This window comes from Mauremys reevesii, linkage group 1 (assembly GCF_016161935.1).
Source record: "Mauremys reevesii isolate NIE-2019 linkage group 1, ASM1616193v1, whole genome shotgun sequence".
Taxonomy (NCBI): domain Eukaryota; kingdom Metazoa; phylum Chordata; order Testudines; family Geoemydidae; genus Mauremys; species Mauremys reevesii.
In genome coordinates, this window is record NC_052623.1 from 144,508,296 (window position 1) to 144,521,725 (window position 13,430).

Below are 13,430 nucleotides of genomic sequence, written 5' to 3' on the forward strand. Positions count from 1 at the left end.
GCTGCAAAGGCTCCTTCTTTCCTAAAAGGTTCCCAGTAAGCCTTAATCCCTCCTCCTAACACCATTATCTCATCCAGTGAGACCCTGCAGAGCCAGTTAGACAGGCAGAACCACATGTGGAATTGAAAGCATTTCAGAGAATGCTATCATAGACTTTAATCTCTTACCTAGTAACCTACATTTGACCTCCAGGACCTCTCTTCTACCTTTCCCTATGTCACTGGTACCTACATGTAGTACAACCACCAATCTTCTGCGGCTCAGCCCTCCGGCCAAGTCATGTAATAATTCACTCTCCTTCTACGGTAACTAAAGGTCTGGTTTAAAGTTCAAAATGTCCAAACTTCTGCTCATCTCAAATGCTCATGAAATCTTTTGCTTCTTGGCCCCTGTAGAGACACTCTTGAACAGCTTCTTCCCCAGCAGGGTTAGCCCCATTTCCCTTTGCTAGGGACTCTGAGGAACTCCCTGCTACTTTTAGGCCCTAACTCATTGCTCTTCCTCTCCTCTCTGGGTGATTCAGCTTGACTGCCTCAGACTCTTCCTGGAGGGGAACTCCCCTTATTTCTTTCTCTAGAGTCCACCTTTCTTCTGAGTTCCCAGCTCTATTTGAATAGTACTCACCCTGCTCCACGACCACAGCTGGGGTCAGTCTTTCTAACTAAGCCCCATTACACCCAGTGGGATCAGTAATGAACTAGTGGCAGCTCCTCAGTAAAGCTAGGGATAGCTGCTAAATGATAGGCAGAGCTTGCCTCAAAGGACTAGCTAGTCCATGACACACGTCTTATTGGCCACTATGGTCTGGTTGCATGTTCCAGTGGAGTTTTTGGTAACCATGATGCCACAAAATGATACATTTCTGGATGTCACACCAGCCACAGCTGCTTGAACTAAAATTTTTACTATCACCCATTGTTTACATGTTGCCTCTTTCATCTGCTGTTTGTAGTATGCAGCATCTCATCTTGCCATTCTCCTTTTATTCAAAGATTTTAAGTTTCCTTACAGCAGCCTTTCTGAAATGTTTTGAAGGAGAGTGACAGCAGCCTTCCTGCTAGGCAACAAAGTTAGTACTGGGAGAACACAGGGCACTCTGTGGTACTTCTGTGAAGCAAGGCCCTGGGAGAACTCCAGGGGTGGGGGGTGTATTTCTGTTGTGGCAGCACAGGGAGCATCTGTCTGCTTCAACGGGCCCAACTCTAGAATCCATTAAGTTCCAAAGAGAGGCTCAGGGTGGCAACGGAGGCACCTATAACTGTTACAAGTATTTGTTTTGCAGTGCTGTTGAACATAGGAGCCCCAGTCATGGGCTGGGCACTGAACAAGCACAACAAAAAGATGGTTATAGGTTCTTACGGTGTCTCTAAACCTCTGACTGCCTGATGCTAGGGCAGGGACTAGCTGATGATTACCTGTTCTGGTCATTGCCTCTGAGGCGCCTGGCATTGGAAGACAGGCTACTGGGCTAGCTGGACCTTTGCTCTGACCCAATATGGCCGTTCTTTCATTCCCTGCTGGGCTCACAACCCAAGGAACCAAAGTGTTGTGCTGGCTGGTCCCCTCCCCTGGTGCTGGCACAGTGTGGGCGCTCCAGGGGCCAGGAACTGCCGGCTGAGGGGCTATTGCCTGGGCCCCAGGGTTTGTTTGCTGTTTAATTACTGCCCAGTGTCCCCTGACCTGTGGGCGGCAGCGAAGGGAGGCGGGGACCCCCCCCGGGAACCCCCTGCGGCCCGCCTGCAGCACTGCCTCGCCCCCGGAGGCCGCCGCGGTTGCTCCCCCCAGGGTGGGCTGGGCTGGGCGGCGCTGGCGGGTCCCTCCCCCTGCGCTCCCACAGCCCGCCGCACACGCGGCCACGCAGCAGCCCCACACCGCGCACACAGGCTCGGGCAGCAGCAGCAGCAGCAGCAGCGGCCGCCGCCACCAGGCATGGCACAGGGCTCCGCCTCGCCATGGCAGCAGCAGCAGCGCGGCACAGCACCCTGGACTTCCTGCTCAGCGCCCCAGGTCGGCGCCGCGCTCCCCACTGCTAGCGCCCCGAGCGGCGGCTGGTGCTCCGCCTCTGGCCGGTCAGACAGCGGGCCGGGGGGAGCCGGCCCCGGCCCGCTCCTGGCTGCAGGCCCTCCGGCAGCTCCCGCCGCCCATGCGAGCGCTTCCCTGCCCAAATCCTTGCGCTGCTTCCTCCAGAGCTCCCCCTCCTGCGCCCCCTCCTTCCAGGCGCGCAGCTGATTCCCCCCGTGCAGGCATCCGGCTGCCCCTCCCCCCCGCAAGTCTCCCGTGGGCTCCCCTCCCCCATGTTGCAGGGCCCCCTGCGGTAACCGCCTCAGGCATGCAGCTCTCCCGGCCCTTGCTGTGTGCAATTGCCCTCTCCCTTCAGGCGTGCGGGTTCCCCCTGCCCTGCGTCTCCCCGGACGTGCGGAGCTCCCCCGCCTCCCCCCAGGCATGCAGATGCGTCCGCCACTCGTGCCTCGCCATGCAGCCCCTTTCCTGTCCGTCTCCGCACAATTCACCTCTCCGACCCGTAGGGGAAAAAAAATACAAAGTCCGCTCGGCATCGGCGGCCAGCCTAGCAACGCACCTAGTGCAGCTCTGCTTCGCCAGGCTAGAGGGTTGATGCAAGTGTTATAGTGCAAATAAGTGGATTGTCGCTTAAAATTGTGTGCGTCTGGGGGAAGGACGTTGCTGCTATTAAGCATTTCTTTGCCGCGTGCATGACCTTTTTCTGTCCCTCGGCTAGGTGACTGTCTCTTGGCGAGGTTACTTTAATTTTTCTGCATTTATCCTGGTGGGAAATGGGATCTGGCCAAGGTAATGCTTGGCCTAGTGTGGAAATAGAGCGAGGCAAAATGAAATATTTGTGTTTGGGAGGGTTGGAGGGAAATACAACAATATGATATGGAGAGAGGAAACAAGGAAATGCCCGGATTTCGGAGATCTGGTTTGGAAATGTGCATTGTCGGCCTCTTGCAAGTGACACGGGTAGCTAAGCTAGAAAAGACTCAAGTTTTGTTTTTAATTGTTTATCCCTTTGTTACGGTGCTACAGGAAGGGAGTTGGTAGGGGTGTGCATTCATGGCTTACATGCTGTGATTTATCATGAAGACTTCAGTCTGTGGGGTTGATTTATGCATGTACTTGTCTGTTGGACCATATGAACTGGAGCCGTAAACTCACTGAACATTAAATCAATCCATCCTCATTGTATCTACTCACGATACTCCACACCTGAATGTAGCCATTATATAAACAACATACTCTCATATATCAATATCTGTACTTTGACCCATTAACCTTTTACACCTCCAATTGGGGATATTGCAGATTATGCATTCCTTATGCCATCAGATCTTAACCCGAATTTTGCACCCCTTGATAATCTGTACGTTATTCCCAGATAACCAGAAACTTCTACGCTTAAACTCTGTACCGTTCACTTTTTTTTTAAACATCTTAATAAAATTTTTAAATCTGTTCATATTAAAAACTAGATATTTTTGTTAAAAACCTCCTATCCATATTAGGCTTTTTGAGGTTGCCTTGGGGAGGAGACATTACTGTAAAATGGAATGTCCTGAAAATCTGACCTGTGGCATTTCATTAGGTAGTCTATTATGACTTGTCAGCGAAATGCTAAAAGTAGCATTTTTCTCTTATTTAAAATGAGGCAACAGGAATTTTTGAGGTAACATGCTGATTTTTTTTCTGGGTCAACACAAAGTAGAGGGACACATATCCAACATAATTTATTATAATTTTGTAAGCTATCCCGGAATTTCTTGTCAGATGATGGTGTGCAGAATTTCTGGCAGTAAGAAGTGATAAAAGTGAGCTGGGATCAGATTTTAACTACTGACTACAGCCACAGACTGGTCAGTTGCGTGATGGGGAGGCAGATTTGAGCCAAAACTCAATAAAAGTATTAATTTTATTTGGTAAGTTAGGTGGGCGATACATTTCACATTTGGAGAGCGTTGTAGTAAACTTTGAGTGCCAATCAAAGTCTGTAGATTGAAATTGATAGTTTCGTAAGGAGGCAAGTAAACACTTGATTACTTTGCTAGTTATTAATTACTCTGACAATATTTATTTTAAATAATTTTTTTTAGTTGTTGTTGAATGCACCCTTTTTTACTCCTGGGGGAATTCTGCGCCACTGCACATGCACATAATTTATGTCCCTTGCAGTTTTCTTTGCTTCCCCGCAGAAAAATGACTTTCTGACGGGAAAGCAAAGGGAAGCCACAAGAGCGGTCATGCAACCCTCCCCAGAAGTATGTTGCAGGACAGCCGTCAGAGAGGTAGGGGTAGGGGATGGGGATGGGGAAGACCTGGCTGGTGGCTCCTATCCTGCGCCGGGCTCAGCTGCTAATCCTAGCTGGGCTGGAGAGGATGGGACTCCCTCTTCCCCTGCACTGTGTCCAGGGCTCGGTAAGACCCACCCCCAGATGCAGGAAGCCCTGCACACTTCCTACTTCCCACCCCCTACTTCCTGCATCCATCGCTAGGGGAGGAGGGATCCATGTACAGGGAGCTGCTCCCCCATCCACCCAACCCCTGTGCATCCAGATCCCGATCCCCTTGTACCCCCAGACCCTCCCGCTGAGCCTCCTTCCCTGACTTGAAACCCTACCGATGAGCCCCACTCCCTCTGCACCTGGACCACCCCAACAAGCCACCCACATCCAGATCCCCACCTCACTGATCCCCAGCCAGTTGCACCTGAATCCCCACTCCAATGAGCCCCACTCCCCCCAGCATCTGGACCCCTCACTGAGCCCCCCACGTCCAGATGCCCCTGCCGAGCTCTATACCCCCCCACACACCCAGACCCCCAACCACATTCAGCTGGACCTCCCCACAGAGTCCCATTACCATTGCCCCCACAACCCCCTCCACCCACCAACAAGCCCCTGTGCATCCAGCTCCCCCCCACACCTGGATCCCTGAGCTGCCCGCACCCAGATTGCACCACACAGAACCCTCTCAACCCACACTTGGATCCCCCCCACACTAAGCCTCTCCATGCTTGGATCCTGCCTGCCCACACATCATGGCGCACCTGGCTTGGAGGGGCAAGGCCCTGGGGTGTTTCTGCTGGCCCAGTCCTTGAGCTGTGTGTGGATTGGATGCAGCCTCACTGCTGAGTCTGTGTCCGAGGGGGTGCTGCACAGTGATTTCCCACCTCTGTGCAGTTAGTGGCCTGTGCTCCCCAGTGCCATGCTGGAGTCTCCACATTTATTTAACAAATATAATTTGCAGAATTTTGCATGGAGTTTTTATTTTTTTGGTGCAGAATGCCCCCAGGAGTACTTTTTCCAGGCTGTTTGGGTTGGGGACAGGCATTCCCCCGTGTTAAACAAATCCTTTTTAGGAATTCTGTTTCAGTGAAGATAACATAGATTCTAGAAGTTTCAGTGCAGGATGAAACATTTTTTAGTGAACCATCAAGAACCAAAAGGATATCACAGAAGGGAAAATAATTGTAAAAGTTTGTGTACTTAACAACATATTCTGTCCTTAATACTTTTCTATGCCCCCCCCTTTAGTTAATGGGGGCAATGTTTTCAGGTGTTACATCTGCCTTATTGTGTCTTTAAAATCCTACTTTCCTATTGTTTTTACAACACTTTTCTCTTTCCAGTTAGTGTGTGTGAAGTACTCACCTTAACAACAAAAGGGGAAGTTGACTAAACAGGGAAGAGTTATCCAATACATAAGTGAATGAGGAAAACTACTTTTACTCTTGTGTGTTTCTGTAACAACAGGAGGTGAACAGTCTTTGGAGAGGAGTGAGTCTCTTTTCCCCAGATGACTGTGTCCTCAACTCAAGTTGTGGGTTTTTTTATATTGAATTTCACCTCTATATAGTAGTGGCCCAAAACAAAATATTGGTATGATTTCTGTAATGAAACCAGTATATATAATCTATAGAAATAAGTTTTGGATATAAAGGCTGAATCAAAGGTTATTAACTAGCTTGTTTGTTTTATCTCCTATATGGGCAAAACAATTTTTTAACAGAAAAATAACAGCTGCAGCTAGCAGTGTTGCAGGGTGACGGTAAAGTGCTCTGGAATGTTATGAAACTACTAACAAATTGTTGATGTATCTTTGAACTGTCTTGTTTGTTAGAGTAATGTGTGTTATCTGTATGCCTTACATTTCTCTGCCATGGGACAGCAACTGAAGAGTCTTGTTTTTAGTATATATCTTTTCAAGTGTCTCCTACTCCCAAATACCAACTATATCATTCCAGGCTATTGAATGATATTGTGGTTTAGGAAACGTTAATGTATGGTAATATATTTAGTCTTTAAAATCATGACTCTCTGTGAATGGACAGTTTATATAAAAGTAAGAAGACCGTGTGATACCTAATTATATCTAGTACTTGTAGTAGGTGAAATATAGACAATATAAAGCAGATGATTAAAAAGTATACTTAGGCCTGGTCTACACTACACGTTTAAACCGAATTTAGCAGTGTTAAACCGATTTAACCCTGCACCCGTCCACACAGTGAGGCCCTTTATAGATATATAAAGGGCTCTTTAAACTGGTTTCTGTACTCCTCCCCGACGAGAGGAGTAGTGCTGAAATCGGTATTGCCATGTCGGATTAGGGTTAGTGTGGCCGCAAATCGACGGTATTGGCCTCCGGGAGCTATCCCACAGTGCACCATTGTGACCGCTCTGGAAAGCCATCTGAACTCGGATGCACTGGCCAGGTAGACAGGAAAAGCCCTGCGAACTTTTGAATTTCATTTCCTGTTTGGCCAGCGTGGAGAGCTCACCAGCACAGATGACTATGCAGAGCTCATCAGCACAGGTAACAATGCAGTCTCCTGAGAATTGAAAAAGAGCTCCAGCATGGACTGCATGGGAGGTACTGGATCTGATCGCTGTATGGGGAGAGGATTCCGTGCTAACAGAACTCCGTTCCAAAAGATGAAATGAAAAAACATTTGAAAAAATTTCCAAGGCCATGATGCAGAGAGGCCACACCAGGGACTCAGTACAGTGCCGTGTGAAAGTTAAGGAGCTCAGACAAGCCTACCAGAAAACCAAAGAAGCAAACGGAAAGTCCGGGGCAGGGTCAAAAACATGCCGCTTCCACGCTGAGCTGCATGCAATTCTAGAGGGGTCCGCCACCACTACCCCACCCCTGTCCGTGGATTCTGAGGTGGGGGTGGTAATCGCAGCCATGGCTGAGGATTCTGCGGACGGGGAAGAGGAGGAGGAGGAAGAGGAGGACGAGCTTGTAGAGAGCACACAGCACTCAGTTCTCCCCAACAGCCAGGAGCTTTTTCTCACCCTGACGGAATTACCCTCCCAGGCCTCCCAAGCAACTATCCCAGACAATGAAGCCATGGAAGGGACCTCTGGTGAGTGTACCTTGTAAATATAAGACATGGTTTAAAAGCAAGCGTTTTTTAATGATTAATTTGGCCTGAGGACTTGTGATGCATTTGCGGCCAGTACAGTTACTGGAAAAGTCTGTTAACATGTCTGGGGATGGAGCAGAAATCCTCCAGGGACATCTCCATGAAGCTCTCCTGGAGGTACTCCAAAAGCCTTTGCAGAAGATTTCTGGGCAGCGCTGCTTTATTCCGTCCTCCATGGTAGGACACTTGACCACACAAGTAATCTGGTATCATTGCATGACAAAGCCTAACTGCGTATGGTCCCGGTGATTGCTGGCATTCAAGCAACATCCATTCTTTATCTCGCTGTGTTATCCTCAGGAGAGTGATATTGTTCATGGTAACCTGGTTGAAATTCAGGAATTTAAGTAAGGGGACAGAGATGGCCATTCCTACTGGGCTGTTTGCCTGTTGCTTAAAAGAAATCCTTCCCTGCAGGTAGCCAAGCCGGGGGGGGGGGGGGGGGGGGCGGCGGCAATTGGTGCTGCGCTTTTCCGCGTTTGGCTAGCAGGGATCTTTCCTGCTACCAGCCACGCGGTTGTGGGGGGTGATGGAAAGGGGGGTGTTTAGCAGTGATCTTCCATGATACCAGCCACGGGGTGGTTTCTGCTGCTGCACGTTATCAGGAAAGAAGCAGCACTCAACGGGCTTTGCTTGCTATTTGGGAAAGGAGGGCGCTGGATAGATGAAGGCTGCAGAAGACGAAAGACAATGGCTTACCATGGCCACATGCAAGCAGAATTCTGATGCCCGGACCTGCGTCTGTGATCTGTAACACCAAAGCCGCAGACACTCAATATTAAGAAGTAAAATGCGACCTTGTAGTGAAAACACATGTGCTATGTAAAGTGAATAGTGTTGTTCACCGTGAAAGAGTATGACCATTGTTCTCTAAAATGTATCTTTTTAAATACTTCTCTCCCTTTTTTCCCTCCCTCATGCAGCTGCAAATTTTTCAAGCATCCCTACTCCATCCCGAAGGCTATCAGGGATAAGGCGGTGGAAAAAAAGACGTGAGAAGAAATGTTTTCGGAAATCATGGAAGTGACCCGCAATGAAAGAGTGCATCTGAATGAGTGGAAGGACGTGGTAGCAAAGTACAGGAAAGATGCCAGTGACCGTGAGGATAGGAGGGACCAACGTGAGGATAGGAGGGACCAATGTGAGGATAGGAGAGACGCTCGAGATGAGAGGAGAGATGCTCGAGATGAGAGGTGGCGGCAGGAAGATCAGCGGTGGTGGGATGCAACTCTGGGGCTGCTGCGTGATCAAACTGACATGCTCCGGCATATGGTGGAGCTTCAGGAATGGCAGCAGGATCACAGAGTGCCGCTGCAGCCCCTGTATAACCACCCTTCCCCCTCACCATGTTCCTTAGCCTCCTCACCCGCTAGATGAGTAAGAACTCGGCGGGGGGGGGGGGTAGGCTCCATGCACCCGCCCACTCCACCCCAGTGGACAGCCCAACCAAAAGGCTCTCATTATTATGAAATTATGAAATTTTTATAGTGGCCTTTTACTTCCCTTCTATTCTCCTCTGAAACCCCACCCAGGCTACCTTGTCAGTTCTCTCCCTCTTTTTATAGTTAAGTAATAAAGAATACATGATTTTTAAACAAGAGTGACTTTATTTCCTTAGAAAGCAAGCTGTGATCGAAGGGGGGGGGGTGTCTTACAGTGAATGAGTCAATCAAGAGGGGGAGGGTTTCATCAAGGAGAAAGAAACACAACAGTCACACTGTACCCTGGCCAGTGATGAAACTGGTTTTCAAAGCTTCTCTGATGTGCACCGCTTCCTGGTGTGCTCTTCTAATCTCCCTGGTGTCTGGCTGTGCGTAATCAGCGGCCAGGTGATTTGCCTCAGCCTCCCACCCTGCCATAAAGGTCTCCCCTTTACTCTCACAGAGATTGTGGAGCACACAGCAAGCAACAATAACAAAGGGGACATTGGTTTGGCTGAGGTCTGAGCGAGTCAGGAATGTGCGCCAGCGCGCCTTTAAACGGCCAAATGCACATTCTACCACCATTCTGCACTTGCTCAGCCTGTAGTTGAACAGCTCCTGACCACTGTCCAGGCTGCCTGTGTATGGCTTCATGAGCCATGGCATCAAGGGGTAGGCTGGGTCCCCCAGGATAACGACAGGCATTTCAACACCCCCAACTGTTATTTTCTGGTCTGGGAAGTAATTCCCTTGCTGCAGCCGTTTAAACAGAGTAGTGTTCCTGAAGACGCGAGCGTCATGAACCCTTCCCGGCCATCCCACGTGGATGTTGGCGAAACGTCCCTTGTGATCCACCAGTGCTTGCAGCACCATGGAAAAGTACCCCTTGCGGTTTATGTAGTGGGTGCCCTGGTGCTCCGGTGCCAAGATAGGGATATGGGTTCCATCTATCGCCCCACCACAGTTAGGGAATCCCATTGCAGCAAAGCCATCCATTATGACCTGCACATTTCCCAGAGTCACTACCTTTCGTATTAGCAGCTTAGTGATTGCTTTGGCTACTTGCATCACAGCAGCCCCTACAGTAGATTTGCCCACTCCAAATTGATTCCCGACTGACCGGTGTCTGGCGTTGCAAGCTTCCAGAGGGTTATCGCCACTCGCTTCTCAACTGTGAGGGCTGCTCTCATCTTGGTATTCTGGCGCTTCAGGGCAGGGGAAAGCAAGTCACAAAGTTCCATGAAAGTGCCCTTCCGCATGCGAAAGTTTCGCAGCCACTGCGAATCGTCCCACACCTGCAACACTATGCGGTCCCACCAGTCTGTGCTTGTTTCCCGGGCCCAAAATCGGCGTTCAATGGCTAGAACCTGCCCCATTACCAGCAGGATCTCCAAAGTGCAGGGTTCCGCACTTTGACAGAATTCTGTGTCCATGTCCTCATCGCTCTCGTCGCCGCGCTGCCGTAGCCGCTGCCGCCTCCTCGCCTGGCTTTGCAGGTCCCGGTTCAGCACTGAGTGCACGAGAATGCACGAGTTTTTTGAAACGTCCATGACTGCTGTCTTGAGCTGAGCAGGGTCCATGCTTGCTGTGCTATGGCGTCTGCACAGTTCACCCAGGAAAAAAGGCATGAAACGGTTGGCTGCTGCTGCTTTCACGGAGGGAGGGGTGAGGCTGTACCCAGAAGCACCCGCGACAATGTTTTTTGCCCCATCAGGCACTGGGATCTCAACCCAGCATTCCAATGGGCGGGGGAGATTGCGGGAACTATGGGATAGCTACCCACAGTGCAATGCTCTGGAAATTGACGCTAGCCTCGGTACATGAATGCGCACCGCCGAATTAATGTGTTTAGTGTGGCTGCGTGCACTTGACTTTATACAATCTGTTTTAAAAAACCGGTTTCTGTAAAATCGGAATAATCCTGTAGTGTAGACGTACCCTTAGGCTTCTTTCCTCTGGATACAAGCTAGACTGGGCTTTTTTATAGCAGCCTATGGGGGATTTAGGCATTGCAGCACCTACTGGAAGTCCTAATCCTGAGTTAGGCACCCAGGCCCGCTATGCAATGTATGGGGAGAGAGGGCCTAAGAAAGGGATTAATAAAAGCCAACATGCTCAGTGGGGAGCTACCTAAACTCACCATTTCCTATTGGCTAGGAGAGGAGGAGTATTGTGTAAGCTCTTCCCCTCAAAGAGAGGCAACTAACTCCAGGCCTGAGGGAGACATCTCCCTCCACTCAAGGTTCACAGTTGTGAATCCTCTCATAGAGTTAGGTGCCTGAACTGGGTCAGCCCTCTCTGCTTAGTGATCTCAGGACTTGGGCGACTGTGCATGTGCCTAGCTGCTGAAATGTAGGTGCCTCAGGGACTCTTAACTATGGAAACTTTGGTGCCTAAAGTGCCTGTGTGCCTACAGGATTAAGCAGTAGCCAAGAGGATTTTTATGAATTCCAATGGTATCTAAATGTTGGTATGTAAAAGGTGGCATTTACAAAATTCCTGTCAGCTACTGTAGGCACCAAAGTTTCCCCCCTGTGAATCCCACCCTTAATATTTGGGAACCTAACTCCCTTAGGCATTTGTGAAAATCTGATTGTGTAAGCGTATGCATAACTTTACACACTATGTAAAGCTCATGTATAGCTCTTCATAGGATTGGGGTCATAGAGATTTAAACAATAAAGTACTAGCTACCTGTTGAACCAGCAGTTCATAAACTCTCTGTTGAATGAACACTTGCATTTATTTGGCAGACCAGTGCTTCCTCCATCTAGCTTCTCCTGTACCTCACACATTGCAAAAGACAAACCTGATCTCCATCTTTCCCAGCCTTAATTTGAAATGGGAGGGATATGATTTTGTGTTTAAAACTCTTGAGTGAGAGGGGAGAGGAGGGGAGGGATGGATCGTTCAGTTGAAATACCTGTCAAGCCCTGTCAACAAGAACATTCAAAGTCTCCATCCTTCTCCCACCAGCCTGTGGGATCATGACATAACAATTAGCTAGTCCTCCAGAGCCTCATCTAGGAAAAACAAGGAATTCAAGACTTTATGGTTATCTAGGCTGACTTCCTGTATAATATAAGTCTGGTAAGTCCTGGATCACAAAAATATCCAGGCTCCCAAGTGGCAGAAAACATACCACGTCCCTTGGTAAAGGGTTGGCAAGAGCCATAATGTACTTTAGAGATTTGGTAGAGAACCTGGCTGTAGACTAGGTTAACTAATACAAGAACTGTGAAGTTAAATATGGTGGTGTTTGAAGCTTGTTAGGTTGAGGGCCAGGTGAAGTATTTTCATTTTCTTCTTGTCCCTCTATTTGGCACATCTTGGATTTTTTTCTGTACACAAATCTGTGTTTATTGGGTGCTCTTTATGGACTTGTTCTCTGCCACACTGACCTGTATTAGTTATTTTAAACAATTTTGGGTGGGGGGAAGGTACTGTATTAGCATCTTCATTGCCTTTGAGGTTTTATAATTTCCTCTTCCTGTTCTTTTAATGTTTTTTTTTTCCTTCTTGCTGGGTGAAAGACCCACAGAAACAGGACTGAGTGTCTGTGGGGGAGGAAGAGTGAAACGAACTCCACATAGTCAAATTATCACAGTAAACAAAAGGGACTTTGCCCTCTACTCTTTTGGTTATTGTAATAATGGTAGTGGTTTTTTATTAGATGTGTTGTGTGGATTTTTAAGTTGATATCCCTTTAATGCTTCCTCCTGTTAGATATTTCTATTACATATTGTAGAAACATTAGATAACAATAGATAACATTTCTTGTCTCTAAAGAAACCATGATAAACTAGTTGCTCAGGGTGGTTGTGACAGGGTGCTGAGTGAGAAGCACTTGATCAGCCCCTGCCACTCCAGCCTCAATCAAGGGGAATGGATTGGGGCTTGTTGCCAGTGTCTGCCTGCTAAGGAGCAGCACCTGCCAGCCTCATTAGCCAGGGCTATAAAGGCAGGGAGGGAGGCCGGCCAGGCACACAGGGAGGTGGGAGCCAGGAGCCTTCTGGTCTGTTGCTGCTCAGGCCTGCACTTGGCAAAGCTGGCTGCGAAACTTCTATGTAGGTGGAAAGTGGTGGTGGGAAAACAACTGTAAATAAAGAACACTGGTGTTGCATCAAGCTGAGGCATTCCTGACTGATTGAAGAGGGCAACAGGGGCCGAAACCAGAGGGGCCCAGCATGCGCTCTGCTACAGTGGTAAACTGCTTCATCAGTCCAGATTTTCTGCAATTAGTAGCGGAGCTCAGCCCCAACTGCTGTGAAGAACTATGGTCCTACCTAGTGCATCTTCCCACCCCCAATTGCTCTCATTCAGGAAATCTAGTCAGGTGTCATTGGTCCATTCCTCTTCTGCAGTCCAACAAACAGCCTGCCTTCATTCCAGGATTCAGCAGCCCATTTACAACACTGGAAGTACTAGACATGACAAATACTAATCGTGTTGCTTAATGCACTTCTGGAAGGCTCTTGGATAGTGTGGCTTAAGAATCTGACAAGAATAGTAATAGAGCTGGTGTTGGATGAACAGACATATCCTGAATCAAACAGCTTTGTCTG

General features: G+C 48.8%; 1 protein-coding gene across 1 annotated transcript in view; it reads left to right on the plus strand.

The window, feature by feature from the left end:
- Nucleotides 1-1,843: 1,843 nt before the first annotated feature.
- SMS (spermine synthase) overlaps nt 1,844-13,430 on the plus strand; it is a 77,760-nt gene continuing 66,173 nt past the window's right edge. Inside the window, exon 1 of the mRNA XM_039499908.1 lies at nt 1,844-2,007. Coding sequence (XP_039355842.1) covers nt 1,953-2,007 — 55 coding nt within the window. The 5' untranslated portion in view covers nt 1,844-1,952. The remainder of the gene's footprint in view (nt 2,008-13,430) is intronic.